The 20,755-nt window shown below is 41.8% G+C and overlaps 2 protein-coding genes across 7 annotated transcripts in view; both read right to left on the reverse strand.

The window, feature by feature from the left end:
- Nucleotides 1–91: 91 nt before the first annotated feature.
- Nucleotides 92–18,644, reverse strand: LOC129826220 (serine/threonine-protein kinase ULK1-like). Of its 5 annotated transcripts, none has more exons than XM_055886703.1 (27): nt 18,072–18,644; nt 17,843–17,935; nt 17,714–17,755; nt 14,215–14,247; nt 14,059–14,095; nt 12,611–12,784; nt 12,219–12,292; nt 12,011–12,112; nt 10,760–10,818; nt 8,230–8,312; nt 7,249–7,299; nt 6,962–7,053; nt 6,665–6,797; nt 6,370–6,430; nt 6,115–6,201; nt 5,628–5,750; nt 5,346–5,503; nt 5,189–5,259; nt 4,943–5,076; nt 4,697–4,812; nt 4,224–4,355; nt 3,869–4,029; nt 3,560–3,744; nt 3,270–3,388; nt 2,215–2,372; nt 1,827–1,962; nt 92–1,697 (listed from the first exon to the last, which is right to left on the reverse strand). In XM_055886703.1, exons 1-27 carry the CDS (start codon nt 18,159–18,161, stop codon nt 1,639–1,641), a joined length of 2,763 nt encoding a protein of 920 aa, XP_055742678.1. In that variant the 5' UTR covers nt 18,162–18,644; the 3' UTR covers nt 92–1,638. The 5 variants fall into 5 exon arrangements, with proteins under 5 accessions (XP_055742678.1, XP_055742676.1, XP_055742677.1 ...); XM_055886701.1 differs by having other exon boundaries at nt 5,628–5,753; XM_055886702.1 differs by having other exon boundaries at nt 3,869–4,026; nt 5,628–5,753; nt 18,072–18,643.
- A 181-nt stretch (nt 18,645–18,825) lies between these two features.
- LOC129826221 (adhesion G-protein coupled receptor D1-like) overlaps nt 18,826–20,755 on the reverse strand; it is a 51,120-nt gene continuing 49,190 nt past the window's right edge. For both annotated transcript variants that reach the window (XM_055886707.1, XM_055886706.1), the window contains one exon: nt 18,826–20,710. In XM_055886707.1, coding sequence (XP_055742682.1) covers nt 20,615–20,710 — 96 coding nt within the window. In that variant the 3' untranslated portion in view covers nt 18,826–20,614. The remainder of the gene's footprint in view (nt 20,711–20,755) is intronic.

Genomic DNA, 20,755 nt, shown 5'->3' on the forward strand with positions numbered 1-20,755 from the left:
CATGCCTCCTCTATACTGTAGATCTGCATTTGGTCAAATGTTCTGTGGAGCAGCTGGCGTGTGTAGGCTAGAGAACAACAGAAACATCCCACAAAATGTAACACATTTTAATCACTCTTACACAATATCCTCATATGAAACTGATTTTGGCAGCTTGGTTTTGGTGAACAAGAATAACACAGTCAAAATAATTACTCAATATATTTACAAGGACATTTAATATTCAAAAGGTGCCTAGTCAAAAAGTCATTCGGAAAGTTGATACCATTTTCATTGAATGTAAAAACAGAAATAGGTCAATTCAAAGGCAGTCATAAAAAACTAAATATTAAAACCAACCACTCCACACAAAACAAACCCCCCAGATTTATACAAAATCTTACTAAAAATATAAAATACAGGACAGGTTTTCTGTACTGAAGTTTAACCTATTATTTCTTTGCCTAATCCAAGCTTATACATTACTGATCATTCACTAATATTTGTGAAAAAACAGACAAAAGCATGCAGCTCGATATGGTGCTGGGAAAGAGTGGCTTGAAGATTTGACACTCTTTATAGAAGATTAAGATCTCTACAATACAGTAATGACATTCTCTGACAAGTTCCTAACAGTTTATGAATAAGTCTATCATAAATGTATTTGTGCTACAGTGGCTTGTCAAAAACATGCACATTGCTAAAAGCAGTAAAAAAAAAAGACAGTAATCCTTTTATTAAAATAATCTGCAACAAATTGGCAAAACTTGGTCTTCACTTTCTCTTACACAACTTTCCAACTGCTGAAAAAGCTGCAATTTGTAACTTTTTGGGCGAAGACCAAATTCACATAGAAATGTGTGTTATAGATCTGTCTGACGTTGTCATTGAAAGCAAGTCTAATAAGCAGTAGATTCGTTCTATGTGCGCTATTTCTATGCATCCCGTTCTTAAGTTTCGTTTTTGTGTCTTTTATTTTTGGTTTTGTACACCAGCCTCAAACAGCTGAAAATACAATATTTTTGGTTATGGAAAATATATTTCACAGCGGTTTATATGGTACAATGATTCTCTACACTATACTGCTTGTTTTATCACATAAACTGAAATGGTGGAGCGATTTCTGCATAGTGCATCTTTAAATATAACACCAGCTGGTACCAAAGATCTTTACCGAATTCCCTTCTATTATTGAGTGCCACCTGCTGTACATTAAATTACACTCTCAAACATCTATTACTCTCAAACAACTATTTCAAGTAAAATCAGCTAATTTGAGATTAAAATAATAACTTTGTCCAGTGAGGCCTGATAAATCCAGTAGATTAACAGTAACATACTACTGGCCTGGCATAACATACTGTAGCATGAAACACAACCACAACACACACTGCTCTCAGAGTGGAGTCGACAGAACCAACCCCACTCTTCTTCTCCTCTCTTCTGGTACTAAAAATGTTTAGTGCTAGGCTGTGGGTTGAGAGCAGCCATATCAGTGGTCTTGTTACTGAGCATGTTCAGTTCAAAGTGCTTATGTGTGTCAACAGTCCAAGGAGCTCCATCTTCAAATAGGACAGAGGGACATCAGAGGTCTGGAGGTGCTCTAACCAAGCTCAGAGGTTCAGCTAATATTGTAGCTATAGTCCAAAAGCCTTAAGCTCAATCACACTGTGCAGTCTGCAGAGCAGAGAGGAGGCGTCTCTCAATACACTGTTTACCTGACACCAAAACAAAGGGAGAAACACAGTGAGAGAGAGACATTCCTAATTCATATCTTCAAATAGATGTGTGTGTGCACATGTCGGCAAGTGTGTGGGTGCGTGCATGTGTATCTATAAGCTACTTACATTTATTTATGTTGTCGATGTCTGCCTGCTCTGTGATGGTAAGGGACAGGCCCTCCATGAGCAGAAGGGCTTTATGGTATCTCTGGATGGGCGCCTGGCCACGGTGGAACATCTCATCTAGGGCTGCTGACTGCACCTGGAAAATAGCAACACACACACTCAGCTATTAACATTGCTCTTACAATATTCTAACCACATCATAAATACTGCAGTAAAAGTAATGTCGTAAAATGATATTTACTCGATCTACTATCCATCGTATATCATACAATATGCATGTCCAATGATTGTTACACAATACTGAAGACCACTAGACAGAGAAAGAATGGGAGCACATAGAGAGCACAGAAACGTACAGTACTGTGCAGTGAGAGAGAGGAGGCCTTACCATGGTCACGGTGTGACTGTAGATGAGTTTCTCTGCAGTGATTTTGCTCATGTGGTCCATCAGTCTCTGCTTGTTGAGGAGGAAGCTCTGCAGGCGGACGTTGAGGGACCGACAGGACGTCACACTGCTCTTATACAGCTCATTCATCTTCTTCATCACTACATACAGGAGAAATTACTTTTATTTAATACACTTTATAAAGCATGATCATTAGCCTCCTACAGTCTAAACCCTGTCTAAGCAGTGGAATCAAAAGGAAGTTTGTTCTGAGGTGTCTGTCCTATATCTGAGAATTCTAGGACACGATATATTTTTGGGGGACATGTATTTATTAACCCTTTATTTTTGGCACTAAACTATCTCCATCAAAAAACTGGTACCAGGGGACCTTCAGAAGAGTCTTGTGAAGCTTGTGGGCGTCCTAGAGCAAAACAACTGACATGGACGTGTTCGGGAGAGACTCACCTTTCCACAGAAGGGTCATATTAGTGTGTAGTCAAAATTGTTCGGACACTACAGACAGAAGTTGGAAGATCGGCTGTACCGATTTCAGAAGAATCCCAAGATGAAGGGTCATATTAGTGTGTAGTCAAAATTGTTCGGACACTACAGACAGAAGTTGGAAGATCGGCTGTACCGATTTCAGAAGAATCCCAAGATGCTTGTGGGGGTCGTAGAGCAAAACGGAGAAACACCATCGTGATCGTGAGAGTCTCATCTTTCCAATAGTCTGTAGGCCAAACCGTTCGAATGCTACAGACGTTTTCGTGAGAAGACCGATTTTCGGGATGTCTCATGATCTGACAAACACCGTTCTAGCTCTGCAGATGTGGAAGTGCAACATATGCGGATGCGTTGGATTGAGACGCATCCAATGCAAAAAAAAAAACAGATCTCTTGCTTAAACTGATCGATTTTGATGGGGGGAAAAAAAAAAAAGCTAATTAAATTTCCACCGGGCCGCGGGGAAATCGACTCTAGGGATTAACAGGATTTAATGGACATTTTTTCTGCACACATCAATTAGAAGAGGAAAATCTGGTCCCGTGTCTCACCTTGCTTGACTGTAGAGGAGGGGAAGAGTCTGCCTTCTCTGATGTCCTCCATAGCAGTGTGTAATGCAGACGAAAGACATTCTGCAGCCTTCATGTACAGCACCAACTGCTCTGCATAGCTGCGATAAACACATTGTGAATACCAACGTTAACTTACACAAAAAGATTATTCCCCCAAATAAAATAAATACATCTTGAAGTACTAAAAATACATCATTACGGTGTGATTTAAAAAAAAATAGGTCCAATTTAAAGCTCAGTGAATCAATAACAGAGATGCATCCCCTCACCCCCACTCCCGACTTAGAAGACTGATCTGATCAGCCACCAGGCTTTGCTGCAGGAAGGACACATCATGAGCATCCTCACTGGTCTCACTCTCAAGTCCAGTGTCTTTAGAACTGGCTATTTCCATGACACAGTGGACAAAGGCAAGAGTGAAGCGCAGGTTTCTCAGGCCATCCGTATGCCACTGCTGTGAAGGAGAGACAGAAAGCATAGCATTTTGTCAACAGTCTAGTTTCTGGCAATGTGCAAACTGATGAATACATTCATGTACAGAGATCTAATATATTATGAAGGAGTGTTTATGTGTTTACCCCCATCAGTGTCTCCTCTGGGAGCTCTGGAGGGTCAAAATCTATGGCCCTGTCTGGGCTGGCTGTCATGGGGTGTGTTAAATGCTGGTAGTTAGGTACATCTCTATGGGTTCCTCTGCTGATTGACCAGGATGGGCTGACATAGCTGGGGGAACCCACTGCTAAGAAGAAATATCAAATAATAAAATATGAAAAAGTTATTTAATAGCATTTAAAGCATTTCTCCCTCTCTGCACATCCCATTACATAGACCCTGATACCATGCTTGGATTCTGAATGTCTAAACAGACTATACTGATCTAGTATGAGAACCAAATAAGAAACCCTTCTAAGATAGTTGTAGATCCCTATGTACCTGAGAACGTCCTGGTGGGATTTGGTGGGGTCCCGGCGTTTCCTCTGGATGGAGATCCCCCAGTGAACACGACTGAGGTGGGACTGCCTGAGGCTAAGGTTCCTGCAACCCTCGGAGCACCACTAGTTGGAGCTGTAGGAACACATCAGGGGGGAAATGGTGTCTACTGGCTGAACTGTCATGGACATTGATCATGAACCTCCAATGCAAATGTATGGTCATATTCCCACTGACTTGCAGTCAGGAACATTATCAAACATTTCCTTTTCTTGTCAAGCCTCACATGGGTTATAGATAAGGTTTGTCCTGGATAGATTAAGACCCTACCTAATATATGAAAAGAGTGGGCAGTAGCACAATTACATAAAGCCTAACCCGTGGCCAATAACAGGCTTACACAATTAGAAACAAACAATACATTTTTCCACAGCTCAAAATCCAATCTCCTTGGTTTGCCCATGGTGCCCTGGTACCTGTGGTGTCCATGGACCTCTCGGTGTAAAGGCTCTCGTTACTTCCTCCATCCAGCAGCTGAGCTCCAAAAGCAGCCTTCAGCAGCATGTCAGACAGACGGCCTGCACTCAGAGACCTGGACACACAGATACCTTCAGAGGGCCTCAGCAGACACGTTTAATCATTAATCAATCATACCTTAAGAGAGAGCCCACTACCACACTTATGGATATCAGATAACCAGTATCTGTAGAGCTGGTTTTAACCTTTTGAAGGGGCCCTTCCTCTTCCCTGTGGCCCTGCTGATGTGGCTCAGGTCTGATACTGTCCGTGTTCGGGTGGGAATGATGGGCAAATCCTCAAAGCTGGTGGGCCGGGGGAATTCATGTGGAGGCGTGGCCTAAGTAGGAATCAGGAAAATAACAACATGAGAATGTTGTATTATAGAGTAACTACTTCACTCATGAGCTTGCAGAAGAGACCACTAAATGTGACATTGTTCAGTGGATGACCTGAGGGCTCTGTTGTCCTGTCCAGGTGCTGAAGCGACCAGTCTGCTCTGGGGTCTCTGGGATAGTGCCCACTGGGGGAAGAGAAGTGAAGAAGCAAATGTTACGGTGAGTATTGTAGTAATGCAGTAATGGAGGTCTGAGGGGATTCCTACTGTACCTTGTGGAGAGGGCTGGTAGGGTCTGGCCCCTCCAGCTGACAGCCTGCGGTGGCTGAGCACTGCCCCCCCGGGGCCTGATGGGAGAAGAAGGGAGGCTCCAGTCTTCCTACTCCCTGGGGAACTGCCACTACTACTATCAACACAGCACAGGGTGGCCCTGAAACAGATGTGTAACATGTCCTCAACAATTTCCAGAATACACCTCCACGGTAGAAATGCCCCACAGAGCGAGAGCAAGATTGACAGACACAAGAGAAAGAGAAAGTGATAGAGATATGTACCTGGTTGAGCCATGCAGGCCAGCGGGGTGTAGGTTTTGTTCTATGCGCTGGTAGTTGTGGATCTGTGTTGGGACAGGAATGGGCACAGACTGGCTGTAGTTACTCCCATTGAACTCTGCAGGCCTGCTGCACAGACAAAAAGGGAGGGGAGAGAGGAAAAGGATGAGTACACCTCAGTGATTTTGTGGGATTGAACACAGCGGGGGGGTTGAAGGGAAACAAACACAGTAAATGCCTGTAAAAACATTACTTTTTCCCTCATAAATTTGTATCTCTATTAAGTTAGGACAGGTCCTTTCTCTCACGATGTTTGTAGTATGACAAACACTAAAGGATGTTATAATTTGATACCTATCAGTTAAACAGGAGTGTGCTTTATACTAAAGGCTGGTCAGATTAAAGGAGGGTGAGATGGACAAATGCTGTGAAACTTGTAATAGCCCAGGTTTACTCCCCATCTGTCCCCCTCAGTCAGCCCTGCTCTTACCTAACAGGATTAGGGGGACAGAGGGGTGAAGAGGGGGGTGGTGTCCTGCCTAGACTCCCAAGTACCCCAGCAGCCAGCAGAGAGCTCCTTTATCATCAAGAAAAAGGTACAGGACAGAGTCAGTCAGTGTTACCACTATCTACTTTCTGCTATAAGGACCTCTCATAACCATCTCCATTGTACAGGTTTCTACAGTAGGACTATACATTTACTGATATTAAACAGAGTAATATCATTCTCCTGTACTCAACTTACCCACTGTACAACATGCTGCCCTGGACAGGTGACCCATCTCCCATGTCACATGTGATCTCACCTGGAGGTAACAAAACAAGATCCAGGGACAAATCAGTCACATGCGTTTACAGCATTAATCAAACCCATATCAAGAACACAATGCTGAGAGAGAGAGAGAGAGAGAGAGGGAGGGGGAGAGAGAGAGAGAGAGAGAGAGAGAGAGAGAGAGAGAGAGAGAGAGAGAGAGAGAGAGAGAGAGAGAGAGAGAGAGAGAGAGAGAGAGAGAGAAAGAGAGAGAGAGAGAGAGTCTTACTGGGGAACTGGGCAGGCACCATGACAAAGTCGTCCCTCTCAGAGGAGGTGTTCCTGCTGTAGTGGAGGGCTGTGTACCGGGAAGGGGTGGGCTCGGCCTTGGGCTGGAGTCTCTGCAGCACTGCATCGGAATGCTGAAGGGGAAATATCTAATATTAGACCCTAGGTGACTGGTATTGGTAGCAGATCATTTCCCCTTCACATTATAAAGCATTGGGCTGAGCACTTGGAAAAGTGCTATATAAATCCTATTCATCATCGTTATCACTCCCCAGAGAGGCGTGAGTCCCCCACTCACTTGAGGGGAGGAGGCCAGGTGAAAGGTGGAGGAGCTGCTAGAGGAGCTGGCAGACCCAGAGCTGGGGTAGGAGGGCATGGGCACCGGAGAGGCTGGAATGATGAAGGACACGGTCACTGTGGTACTAATCCCAACTACATACTGGGGGTCATGCCATGGCTTTGGTACTCTTTATTTAGGTATTAAATAACTTGAGTTGTACATTAGAACTCAATAATTCACACCTGTCCAAAATGCAGTTTTAATTCACAGAGCAATTTGCCTGTATGGCCTATAAGGATACTCACATTTCTTTGTGGATGAACTTGACTCCAGGAAAGGGTGATGGAAAAACTCATCTGTGTGAGTAAACAATGCCAAACAAATTGAAATAAGACGGACACTGCAAGGACTGATTGCAGTTCCATTTCAGTGAAAAAGGCATCAAAGCAGACAGGGCCACAGTGTCTCCACACCCCTCCGGTTTCAGCCTCCAGTATTTATAGTGCAATAGTTTATGTGTCGGGGGGCTAGGGTCAGTCTGTTATATCTGGAGTATTTCTCCTGTCTTATCCGGTGTCCTTGTGCGAATTTAAGTATGCTCCCTCTAACTCGCTCTCTATTTTCTCTCTTTCTCCTCTCTGTCTTTCTTTCTCTCTTATCTCGGAGGATCTGAGCCCTAGGACCATGCCTCAGGACTACCTGGCCTGATGACTCCTTGCTGTCCCCAGTCCACCTGGTCATGCTGCTGCTCCAGTTTCAACTGTTCTGTCTGCGGCTATGGAACCCTGACCTGTTCACCGAACGTGCTACCTTGTCCCAGACCTGCTGTTTTTGACTCTATCTCTCTCTACCGCACCTGCTGTCTCTAACTCTGAATGATCGGCTATGAAAAGCCAACTGACATTTACTCCTGAGGTGCTGACCTGTTGCACCCTCGACAACCACTGTGATTATAATTATCTGACCCTGCTGGTCATCTTTGAACGTTTGAACATCTTGGCCATGTTCTGTTATAATCTCCACCAGGTACAGCCAGAAGAGGACTGGCCACCCCTCAGAGCCTGGTTCCTCTCTAGGTTTCTTCCTAGGTTCTGGCCTTTCTAGGGAGTTTTTCCTAGCCACTGTGCTTCTACATCTGCATTGCTTGCCGTTTGGGGTTTTAGGCTGGGTTTCTGTACAGCACTTTGTGACATCGGCTGACATAAAAAGGCTTTATAAATATATTTGATTGATTGATTGAGACAGCAGTGCAAATGTTAGTGAGTGAGAGAGTGAGTGAGGCTAACCGAAGTCCATGCGCTCCTTATGGTTCCTTTGCAGCAGGCCCAGGAGCAGGTGTCTCAGGTGGACTGACGTCTCCCGTGGAATGCTGGGAGAAACACAGGTTTACAGGTTTCACTTTGAAAACATATTTCTTTAATGACCTTAAGACAAAACAAGCTGCGTGTTCAACAAGGACACAGAGTAATATCACACATTGGACTGTTTTTTGTTTGTGTGTATTGACTATTTATAAGATGATGTTTTGAGTGAGTTTATAATAGCGATAAGGCCTGGGGGGTGTGGTATATGGCCAATATACCACGGCTAAGGGCTGTTCTTATGCACGACGCAATGCGGAGTGCCTGGATACAGCCCTTAGTTGTGCTATGCTGGCCATATACCACAAACCCCTGAATTGCCTTATTGCTATTGTAATCTGGTTACCAATGTAATCAAAGCAGTAAAAATAAATGTTTTGTCGTACCCGTGGTATATGGTCTGACATACTAACGCTGTCTGCCAATCAGCATTCAGGGATCGAACCACCCAGTTTCTAACGCGTCGTGGAACACACCTTCCACGTCATGCATTATTTTCCAGAGAACGTATAGCCCTCATTGATTATCCCTTACTAAGCAATGTATCGGGTTGTTATGACCCCCTGAGCTGTAATGTGGTGTGTGGTTGTGTTTTCCTAGCACTGAGAGCAAGACTGTGAGGTATGATACTGAGTGTGGCCGTGTGCCTGTGTTTATGGTAGAGTGACTCAGGGCATTTTGACACTCTGACCCTTACAAAAAAAGATTGCAGTTTTCAAACTGCAGTAAAAGTGCAGTAACTGCAGTCGACTGTGGTATTTTGGACGCAGTATTTGCAGCATACTGCAGTTAGACTGCACCGCAATCTTTTTTTGTAAGGGGAGCCATGGTGTGTGTGTGTGTGTGTGTGTGTGTGTGTGATATATCTGGGTCATGTGGAAAGTGATAGCAGTGCAGTAGCAGGCAGCTAACAGCTGTTATAAATAGTGAAAAGCAAATACTAAACCCTGTAACCCACACAAACATCCCCATCCTTATCACAGGCTTTATCAGAGACAGAGTTCTACTAAACTGGTATTCCCCTGAGTGACACAAATACACAAGCTCACAAAGTAAAAGATAAAAATATAACAAATGCCTATGGCTGTTTTGCACTTCAAAGGGGATGAATAGGGGGATAATATTTGTGACCATGAATAAGAGATACACAATTCTACAGCTGCACCATCGAGAGCATCTTGACCGGTTGCGTCACTGCTTAGTATGGCAACTACACCGACCTCAATCGCATGGCACTACAGAGGATGGTGCGGACAGCCCAGTAAATTACTAGGGCCGAGCTCCCTGTCATCCAGGCGGTGTGAAAGGAAGGCCCCGAAAATCATTAGAATCCAGCCACCCAAACCATAGACTGTTCTCTCTGCTTCCACATGGCAAGCGGTACCGGACTGACTCTATGCACATTCACTCTATGAACACTCTACACACACACTCACTCTCCAACACACACACACTTAATTTTCCCACACACACATAACACCCACACACATTCATACTGACTCCACACACAAGTACACACACTCACATAAAATCATCATATACATTGCTGCTACTCTGTTTACCATATATCCTGATGCATAGTCACCTTACCTCTATATATATCTACCTCTATCTCTTCAGTATCCCTGCACATTGTAAATATGGTTTTGGCACTGACCCTGGAACTGATCCTGTATGTAGCTTACTTACTTTGTCGTGTTCTTCTTTCAATCTCTCGCGTGTTTTTGTTCTACTTGACTTTTAAAAATAGAACTAACTGCATTATTTGGAAAGAGCATGCAAGAAATGCATTTCACTGTACTTGTGTTTGTGCCAAAAAAAAAAAAAAAAAAAAAAAAAACAGCTGTAAAATAAAATTTCTTTCTCTGAGAAATTGTATTGAGCGCCTATCAGAGTCCAAAACATGTACACGTACGTACAAGAGTGTTCTAGCATATTGGACCATTGTCTTTCATACTTTACGGATTCTCAGTGTGGCTTAAGCAATTTCTCCAACTGTCAACACTTTCAAATGAATAGAGGACATGTACGCGGAGTTGGTTGGGAATCTTGGCGAGGTGTTCGTTTGGACTGTGCATACCCCGCGGATGGTGGTCTGAGAGCCGAGTAGCTATGTGTCACAATGGGATGCTGGACTATGGACTCTGCGTCTGTGGACTCTGAAATACGCTTTAGTATGAATAATATAATTGTCCTATTTTTTGGAGCGTACAATATAGCTCGGTGTTTGAATGATTTATTTTATACAGTCTTTTTTGCTCATCTTTATCAAGGGGGCCAATCATTTTGGAGGTGACTGTACATTATAGGGTTACCTAAAGTAATCTGTCAGTAAGCTGATTAGACACATAAGACAGATCTGCCTGTTTATGCTATCCTCACACCTAATCCTGTGTGTGTGTGTGTGTGTGTGTGTTTCGATTCAGAGCAGAGGCCTGCAGGTCTCACTACTAACCTGGGCTGGAGGTCCCTGTTTCTCTCATAGAAGAGACGCAGCTCCTGGGGGCTACTGGCCTGCATGACGAACACACAACACAGGACACACACACACATCCTGTCTGTAACTGTCTGTTAAAGCTGGAATACACACCTACCTGTTCACTTACAATCACATGCAATCACTTTTTTTATGAAACGTTTAACGCTTTGCCGCAAAATGAAATGAATGAAAAACTATTTCCAATAAAGAAAATTGCCTTTAAGAAATCAACTGTGATTTTACACTTCGGGTCAGAGGACATACAAGTTGTAATTTTATTAGTTCTCTTTCGTGGTTGGTTGTACACTGGATGTTTAGGACTTGTCAACTAAAACCAGGTGACATGGTCTAAGTGAACACTACACCATTACATGATCACCCTGCCGTTGACCCTGTCTGCTCTGAACTCACTGGCCTGTCCTGGCATGCTTCTCTCTGAGTAATTGCTATTCAAATAATTTAATGCAGGAATAGCCCTATACCAAGTACAAAGGTTCAAATCTTCGAATTTCAGACAGCTTCAACCTAAAGCTAAATCATTACTGACATCCTAATAAACAGGCAGATCACTTAGCCTTTCAAGGAAAAATGAACATAAGTCAAACTATTCTCACTTGGCAAACTTGCTGACAGCTCTGTAGAACTCTCTCAAAACATGATTCAGCACAGCATCAATCAACCCTAACCACGTATGCCACAGTCCACCGCATAGAGTGGCCTCCTAGATGGTAGGGTTATAAACCCCCTGCCTGCCCTGGCTGTTGTGAAACAATGTTTACCCTGGTCTCAGCCATTTCCTCATCCACCTGGCAGCTTGGCTGTTTGTAACAGGGATCTTTCGGAACAAGTGGACACACTGTTCAGACCCCCAGGAGTAACATAACAGCAGGGGAACACACAGAGAGGCACTCAGTGTGCCGGGTGTGTGTGAACATGCTGTTTATCACAGGCTCGTGATGTGTTGTCGTACTTTATGCAAACAGCTGTCTTTCATATGATCTATGGTCAGTTCTTTCATAATATAATATGAACCACGGTAGTCAGCCTGTTCCGAAAAGGCATTAGAAATCGTAAAAGACCTATTAGAGGTTTCTTATGCAAGAGCATTCAGAGGTTTTAGAAAACATTTTAGATTAGCATGAGTAAGTCATGTAACAATAAAAAAAACTATACGTTTCCTAACATTCTTGTTTCCTAAAATTATGAGTGTGTGTGTTTATCACTCACCTGAAACGGAGCTTTCCCAGTTAAACACTGGTACACTATTGTTCCTATGCTCCACAGATCGGCCTTGGCATCATAGTTCTGGGACATGATCACCTCCGGGGCCTGAGTACAGACAGACACAGCACAGTGGGTTAGGGTCACATGTACAGTATTTGACCATAAGGTGGGTTAGGATGTATACGTGTTAAGGGCAATAGGAGTTTCTCACCATATACATTGGGGAGCCACACAGAGTGGCTGCCATAGTGTTACACTGGAGGTGACGTGCAAAGCCAAAATCAGCTGGAGAGAGGGCAAAATCATCAGCCAAAAACACATCTCAAAACACATGTTTCCCTTATTTTCATTCTCTAACCCCACAATGAGAAATGTTTCTTTCTTTCAGAAGGGAAAACTGGCGGCTAAATGCTGGACTCTTTCCAAGTAAATGATTTGAGAGACTAGGGTAGCTGTATCCTTTAAGTGGCAATATGACAACTAACCGTCATTGATCAACAAACAAATCACTTCCCAACCACACCCTGCAGCAAAAACTGTCCAGCTTCTCCTTTGTGTACTTCATGTACAGTATATTACCCCAAAGCATCCCAAAACACAAACCTATCTTGATGCAGGTGTTATTGGGGCTGGACCTGCGTCCCTCAGGGTGACAGAGGAGGATGTTCTGAGGTTTGAGGTCTCTGTGGAGGACACCCTGTTCTTTCAGCACCTTCATGGCCCCAGCTATCTGCAGGAGGAAGATCCGGATGGTGTCCTCACTCAGAGTAGCCTTAGCTGCAGTCAGAGGCCAAGCAGGAGAACATACATGGGAAATAAAGTCAGTAGAACAAGGGTCGTGACATTTGACAGTAGTACGACTACAAATATATAGCTAGCTATAGGAACTTCTTCCAAAATGTGTAAAGGACAGGAATAACTAACTGACACCATAATCCCTCAAGCACCTCGGCTGTATTTTTAGCGTCCGTGTTTTTCCACCCTAGGAGAGGAGATAAGTCAGCGACAGATGCATGAGGTCATGTTGGTACTACAGGAGCCTTGCAAGGCGTGTCTGGGTGTTGGATGTGCCAACCCAAGGGCAAGGGCGAGCAGGCACAGGAGATGCAGGCAAATGTCTTGTCTTCAAAACAAGACACGCTTGCGTGATAGCAAAATCAGGCCACAACAGGCCTTCGATCTTTAAATAGACTCGTCGACCTACGCACACATGGTAAATTTAGTCAATGAGACCCCTGTATGCCCTCGGTCTAGTCACTGTTTCTAAAGGGGAGAGAGTGTAATAGAAGGAGGATATTGTCCGTTGATATTCTGCTAAGAGTATGAGAGGAGAGAATGTTTTATTCTGTTGATTTATGATGGTGTCAGTAGGAGGATTATTGTCAATTTTGGCTATGAGAGAGCAGACAAAATAGGGAGGTATATTCATTGCTCAATATTGTTATGTTACTCTAGGTCTGTGTGTGAAGGAGAGATATTTTCAGTGGCCTTGTGTTTCTTTAGTGAGTGTAGGGAAACAATCATTTTGGTGTTAATCACAAAAAATCCTGTTCTGTATGTTGGGCTTAATTTGGGCCAAGCTCTTTAAGTATTTGTTGTACAGGCCTAGGCATTGTGTCAGCATGTAACCCACATCTAAATTATATGTCACATTGTTTTGCCCAAAGATGATTATGGTTCTACTTTTCATGATCTTTCAAAATAAAAGGATTACAAGTGCTCAACAAAGTCCGCAACGAAGTCCTCAACAAAGTCTCTGGCAGATTTTATTACTATAACAATAGCTTATCACAATAACCTGCAACCAAATCTTTGTTTGGTTGGTCTTTATTTGACCCTGTTTCACACTAGCCAATGGTGTTTGGTTCTTCACTCTAAGCAATACACATGGGTATTAATACAGGCACCTGAAACACCTACAGCACAATCACAATGAAGGTGTTAGAATGCTTAAATGTTAAGATGTTTCAATTCCTTTTGAAGTTCAAACATGAGTTAAGAGGAGAGACACATTTGTCAAAGCTCTGTTTGTGAGGTGACAGTATACTCACAGTGGAGGTATTCTGCCAAATCTCCTCCATTGCAGTACTGGGAGCAGAAAATAATGGAAATTTTCATTAGATATAATTGAATTGTTTCTTTCTACAACCACTATTAATCCACATATACAGTAGACTATACATAAAGCAAACCAGACTTCATCTTACCTCCATGACCAGATACACACACCCAGCCATTTCCTGTTAGAGAAAACATAAAACTCATTGATTGTGGTGACATAATATATCCATATAGATTTTTAAGATAGCAAACGTTGACTAAAACTGTGTATATTCAAAATACATTTACCCGGCAACAAGGGAAATAACCCCTACAGCCTTTGCAATATATTACTTTTGCTCTGTTCGTTTCCCCCCCAAGGCAAATTAATTCCATCCACGGTTGTTTTAAATTAGATATGCACTACAGTCCCAAGTGGGATGGGCACATGTAGTAGGTTTGAATAATGCATAAATGTAGAGACTATCCCATAAGAAACAAACGACACCACTTCATAATTTAGAGTGGGCTGGCTCCCATTTGGCCGATCATGCAGGGTTGAGCTGGCAGCAGAAGGTGAGAGGGTTAGGCTGTCAGTCCAAGCTGACTGCTATTGAATGGATTATAAGGGTGTGACTGGGAGGGGAATGAAGAAGTGATTCAGGTTTCACTTGAATTCATAAGGTTTTAGTAGAAACCAGTATCCTTTATCCCCACTGAGTACAGACATCAATTCAACATCTATTCCATGTTGGTTCAACGTAATTTCATTGAAATGACATGGAAACAACATTGATTCAACCAGTGTGCCCAGTGGGTCTTTTAATAATTAAACAAATATTGCTCAGTTACTCAAAGCAAATTGTCACATTTAGAGATACTATTACATTGTATCAATGAAATGTCACCCAAACAAAATGGAACTGAGATAAAATGGGCTTGAGTAAATGTTAGATACATTACATGACAGCTAGCGACATTACAGTAGGACAAAAGCCCTTCCTTTTCATGTCTCCATATCACCTAGCAGGTGTCAGGTCTCTAATCATTCCTCATTAAGTTGCTGAAGACTGTTCCTGGGGAGATTTCTGCTGACTGAGCTCCTTGTCTGTTGTCTTAAGCCATTACTTAGCTTGCAGGCCGGCTGCACCCTGCCATCTGTTTAAGAACAGTGAACCCAAACAGATCAGCAAACCATCTAATGTCTGTCTGGTGACGCCACCATTTTACAACCACATTTTAAGGGAGGACTGCCAAATACAGCTGCAGCCCCATACAATACCTGAGATGGGAACATTGAGAGACTCACCTACATGCAAATTTGATAAGTTTATTCATTAACCAGATGCCAACTGACAGTAATGGATATGTTATAACAATGTATCAGATTAGATGTCTCATCTTTACTGGGATTGGATTGGCTAGTAAAGAAATCTATAGATTGATTGTTCTGGTCCAACAGCTGGCTTCAGCAACGGCTCTTCTTCTAAGGCCAGCTGCGACTTGGGACATGAAAATCTCACCTACTGTAGGGTACTGTAGCACTCAGCCATAAACCATAAACTGGTCTACACGTGAAAGTTTGGAAAGTTGTTCTTCTGCTTCACATGGGAATATTTTTACAGAAACCTCTAGGCCCCTCAAACTCAACTCTGGACCTCAAAGCCAGTCCCACTGCGTTTTTTTCATTGTTCCCCTCTAATCAGGGACTGATTTAGACCTGGGAAACCAGGTGTGTGCAATTAATTATCAGGTAGAACAGAAAACCATCAGGCTCTGGATCTCGTAGGGCAGGGTTCATCAACTAGATTCAGCCGTGGGACGATCTTTTCTTGAGTGGATGGTCAGGGGCGGAACATAATTACAAATCTTTTGTAGATTGCAAATTGAACGCAAGAAGCCCAAACAGATACAATATTTCAAACCTTGCTTACATTTGTATATGATCTCTCTATTATGCATGGGAATACTTGGGAACAGATTTCCAAAATTAAAATCACTTGGAGCTGATTTCCTGACGTTTTTACAGTCTTTTATATCCAACAATGAATTATTATTCTTATTCTTATTTTTGCTCAGGAAACATGGGAGGACAAATTGGCCCACTGGCCTCCAGTTGGTGAACCATGTTACAGGGTAAGAGTTGAATAGCCCTGCTCTAGGCCAAAAGTACTCTCTGGATCTTGTAGTTTATGTGGATGTAGGGTACGAGGGGGTAACGAACCCCCCTAAGAACAATTTCTAATTGCTGACACAAAAAGCAATGTTTTGAAAAAAATTGTATGTGGATCAAGGTCATGCTAAGGCGAATAAACTATAAAGGGAAATAAATGGCTACAGTTGAAACTTTTTTATTTATTTCATGAAATGTTGTTTTTAGAAAAGGGGCATTTTTTTAAAGTCCCGCTAGAAGATTATGGCATAGGGTTTCATACAAGTGTGTTAAAATCCATTTAATCAGTTTTATTTAGAAATGTCTTTAACAAGTAGTACTTAAAAGCTAAGTCTAGTTGTCTAACTGTAATTATTAAAATAAAATATGGCGGGGGGGGGGGGGGGGGGGGGGGTGTTGCACATGTCACCATTAATATCTGCACTGTGAGGAGATTTGATGTAGTCCCTCTTATTAACTCACCTGCACATGAATTTCCTTTGTTGCTTATTTGTTGATCCTTTTCCATACAATCCATTATGTACAATTACAGTAAATATTATTTGAATAATGCAGGATTTTAAATCCCAGCAGTCTTTAAAATGACATTCAGGAGCAAAAAGTTTTCAATAGCTGTTTTTAATATAATACTGGAATGGAATATAACATTAAATAACATTGGAGTAACATTGATGTGGCAACTCTCTTATGCTCTGCTATTGCATGATTCTAATCTGTATGTAGGTCACAAAAAAAGCTATCCCCAGTAAAATTGGAGCACAACTCACTAGCCCTCCTACTGCACTGCTCACACCTACAGTAATCCAGTCCGCACCTGTGACTAAAAACAGGGGGTGAGATGCTAATGTAAAATCTCTCTCTTAAAAACGTAGCTAGCGATCCAGCAGTATGACATAAAATGCTGTGTAAAATAGCTAAAAGGCTATAAAGTAACATTAACTGTAAAGCTATCAGCCACTAGTGGAAACATTTACAACTGCAATTAAGTTACATTATATTTTATAATGTATTTTACCTCAGACGATCTGGTAGTAATGTTGCAAGCTTGCCCCAACACACTCATCCGACATATTAATAGTATTAATACTTTACTAAAAAAGTAAATACATTTTTCTCTCTAAACAAGTGGATTATTTATCTTAAGGCTTTCCTACTTGTATATTTAAAAAACTTGGTGACATCTTGTGGTCTTAATGTGAATTACGGGGGGGAGGGGCAGTTACCCCAGGGGGCTAGTAACCCCCTAGTACCCTACGTGTTATCTATATCAGTACTTAACATAAACGCCCATCAACAGAGTATGAGCGAATGAGATGCAATGGTCTGCATTCGACACATCGAATGTCAACAATTGCGCACGTGAGAGCAGGTTTGGGAAAAGCTGTTAGTCAGTTTATTGTGTAGAACTAGAACAGTGTGTGATGATACCGACATGTACAGGTAGGCTACATGTGTGTCAAAAATACATAATGATGTTGAAAATCGACACATACCTGGAAGTCAAGTAGTCCAACGATATTCTCATGTTTCAGTTCCTGTGTTGAGGAACAACAATTTAATGGTTAATTTGCCTAGGTCTGGACTTACATTAATTGCATCAAGTTTCGTCGTCAAATTCTTACCTTTAATATTTTAATCTCTTTTCCTAAGAGGGAATGGGATTTTGCCAAGTTCTTCTTGTTAATACATTTCACAGCTACTTCCAAGTCATGTCTCTTAAAAAGGCAAAGGGAAAGGCAGAAGATGAACGGCTATACTATCCACGCATGCCATACAATCTCTCAATAAAAAAATGTATATAGGACTTATCTCACCCTGGTTATAACATATGTATAATCGCATACAAATTACCTCCTTATGTCTCCCTTTGAACACCACGGCAAATGCACCATGTCCAATCAGGTCTTTCCTGTTGAACTCGAATTTCCCAATAGTCTCCATACTGTTCAATAATAATAACAACAGGTGCTGTGTATATCCAGGTGGAATCAGGATGTTGACGTTACCACCGGAACAATTTGGAAGTCGCCACCGTTCAACTCCAGACAGCAAGAGAGGTGTCTAGATCCTTCAAGTCTCTCCCCGATTAAAAACCCTAACACTTCTTGAATCATGACGGTTTCATTTAAAATATCAATATCCTATATTCAAAGTTGTTGTCACCATTATGCCTTTATATAAAAAGCTACAAAACGACAGATCTCATATAGAAAATACTGAAAACTGTTTACAAAAGAGAAGAGTCGATTTCACCTCGTTAGTTGGATATAAGCTCCAAAGTAGTCTATATGAATTCTAAAAACGTAAGTTTTCTTTACACAGACAGATAAGTCACCTTTATCCAGACACTGTAGGCTATACTGGTTACATTTGTTGCGAGTCTTCACCTATCACGAACAAACGATCCCACAGTAGTTATTCATATCCCTGGGTGTGAGCATGCGCAATAGGAGTTGTAGCAGTGTTCACCTAGTCAGAAACATGAGTGCCACGGGCGCGCATTAATAACTTGTCTAATCATCATGGCCACAGGTTGCTTAACCTAACGCAACGCAATATCAGAGCACTATGTGTATGTCATTTTCACACATGAAATAATGCCATGTCCACCACAATCCTTTTCTTTATTTTAGTATTGCCACTTCTTAGGCCTACTGCAGTTTCAATACTTCCAATAGATAGCGCACGTGAGACGGTATTATTTTTTATTCATTTTAACATACAGTAGGAAGGATATTGGGGACTGTTGAGAGAGGAATTACATACAATACGTTTTCATGTTTGTTTTTTTATTCAACAAACTTAAACACAGAAAGTACCTTAGAAAACAAGCAAAAGACAGGCCATAAGATGATGGTCTGTTCTGAAATACTGAAAAAAGACAAGTCATAGGAAGTGTTTTTAAATGATTTCATACAGCAAATCCTATTGTAGGAGACTAAGTGTTGGTACAGTGTCAGAACCATCAACATCTCATCAGACATTTCTCTCCAATCTCACAGTGAAACTCAACAAAAGACAATTTGCTGGGCCTCAATTCAAAGTCCCACTCTTGTGTTTGTGAAAGACATGAATATGCTATCCTATAACTATGTATCCTCTACTCAAAGATAAAGCATAAAACATCTAATGATCTACGTAATTTGAAAAGTTAAATGGAACACTGATTAAAAAAATTCACAGAATTGTGTCTAACACAATTAATACTTCTCTATTTAAAAAAAAAACATGAAATACTGCAGCTTACAGAGACATGAGGTACATTATGAAATACCATTGTCAACTCATCTTCATCGTAAGAAGAAACAACACACAAAGAAAACATATTTCGAGTGACTGCTCTGGTGCTTTGCAAAAATGTTAAGAATCACAAAATCCATAAATAAATACATTAAACTATGTTTTTTTTCTTCATTTGATTACACTTTTTACATTAGTGAAAGTATTCTTCCTTGTATCAACTATCCCTACGATAAGGCACATGTTTATTTGGGGCTAGATTTAATGTTCTGCACTTTCTGGAAATTAAATATTTCAAACAGAAAATAATTGTAATTTATTATTTTCATTGGTTCAACACATAATGCTTAGTGTGCCATGCAGCCAGGAGCCTGTGATAATCATGTATTAGAATAACCATTCTGAACCAGAACAAACCGATTACCAGGTTGCTACTAGCCTCTTCGTCATAACCATAATACATACTGAAAGTAGCTATAACACTCCAAAAAGTAAAAGCTACACTATGTTTACATATCACAAAATATACCAATGCTAAACATTGGATAGCCTCTGGTCAAATGGATCATTATTCATGAAAAATACTTGGGTAGAAACATTTCAAGACATTATACACAATATGGTGGACAAAAACTAACAGTTAATGGCATGCTTTAAATCCTCAAGGTTAAGAGCCATTATAATCTCACTCTGTTCCCAAACCATGGGTCCCCTCAGAATTCCCTTCCCTAAATGGGTCTGGCCAGCTGTCTTTTATAAGAGATAGGCACAGTCTGAGTCTGTTTGTCATCAGGGGGAGATTACAGTATGTTCCATTTGGGGTTACATCTTTACATCAAATCATTGTAATGTTGAAGGAGTAAGGGAGCGGGAGGCTGTGGGCTATGGAAGCTAAGCTCAGAGATGCCTGTAAGAATGGATACTCACTGTCATTGTGTATAGAGGTCTGAATGAAGACGCATGACATCCTGACAATGCAGCTGAACCACAGCATACCCCCTTATCTAAAGCTTTTCCTTTTGAGTCATATCACATATAACAGTGGACAACAGCACAATGCTTTAGCCAGTGTCTGTCAATGAATCTACACTAGTCAACCCCTGGTTGGCATGGCATCCTATTTCTGCCCTTGCTCGAAGTGATGCCCTCCAGTTTTAGACAGCAGAGAGGTCGATCCGATTGGCTGAGTTGGTGCTTTTGTCCCATGTGTTCATCTTTGTGGGGCTCGCCCCTCCCCTGTTTCCATTCATCTACAAGAGAAAAAGGAGAGCACACACTTGATCTCACATTCAAAG

Source organism: Salvelinus fontinalis, chromosome 28, assembly GCF_029448725.1.
Source record: "Salvelinus fontinalis isolate EN_2023a chromosome 28, ASM2944872v1, whole genome shotgun sequence".
NCBI classification, from domain to species: domain Eukaryota; kingdom Metazoa; phylum Chordata; class Actinopteri; order Salmoniformes; family Salmonidae; genus Salvelinus; species Salvelinus fontinalis.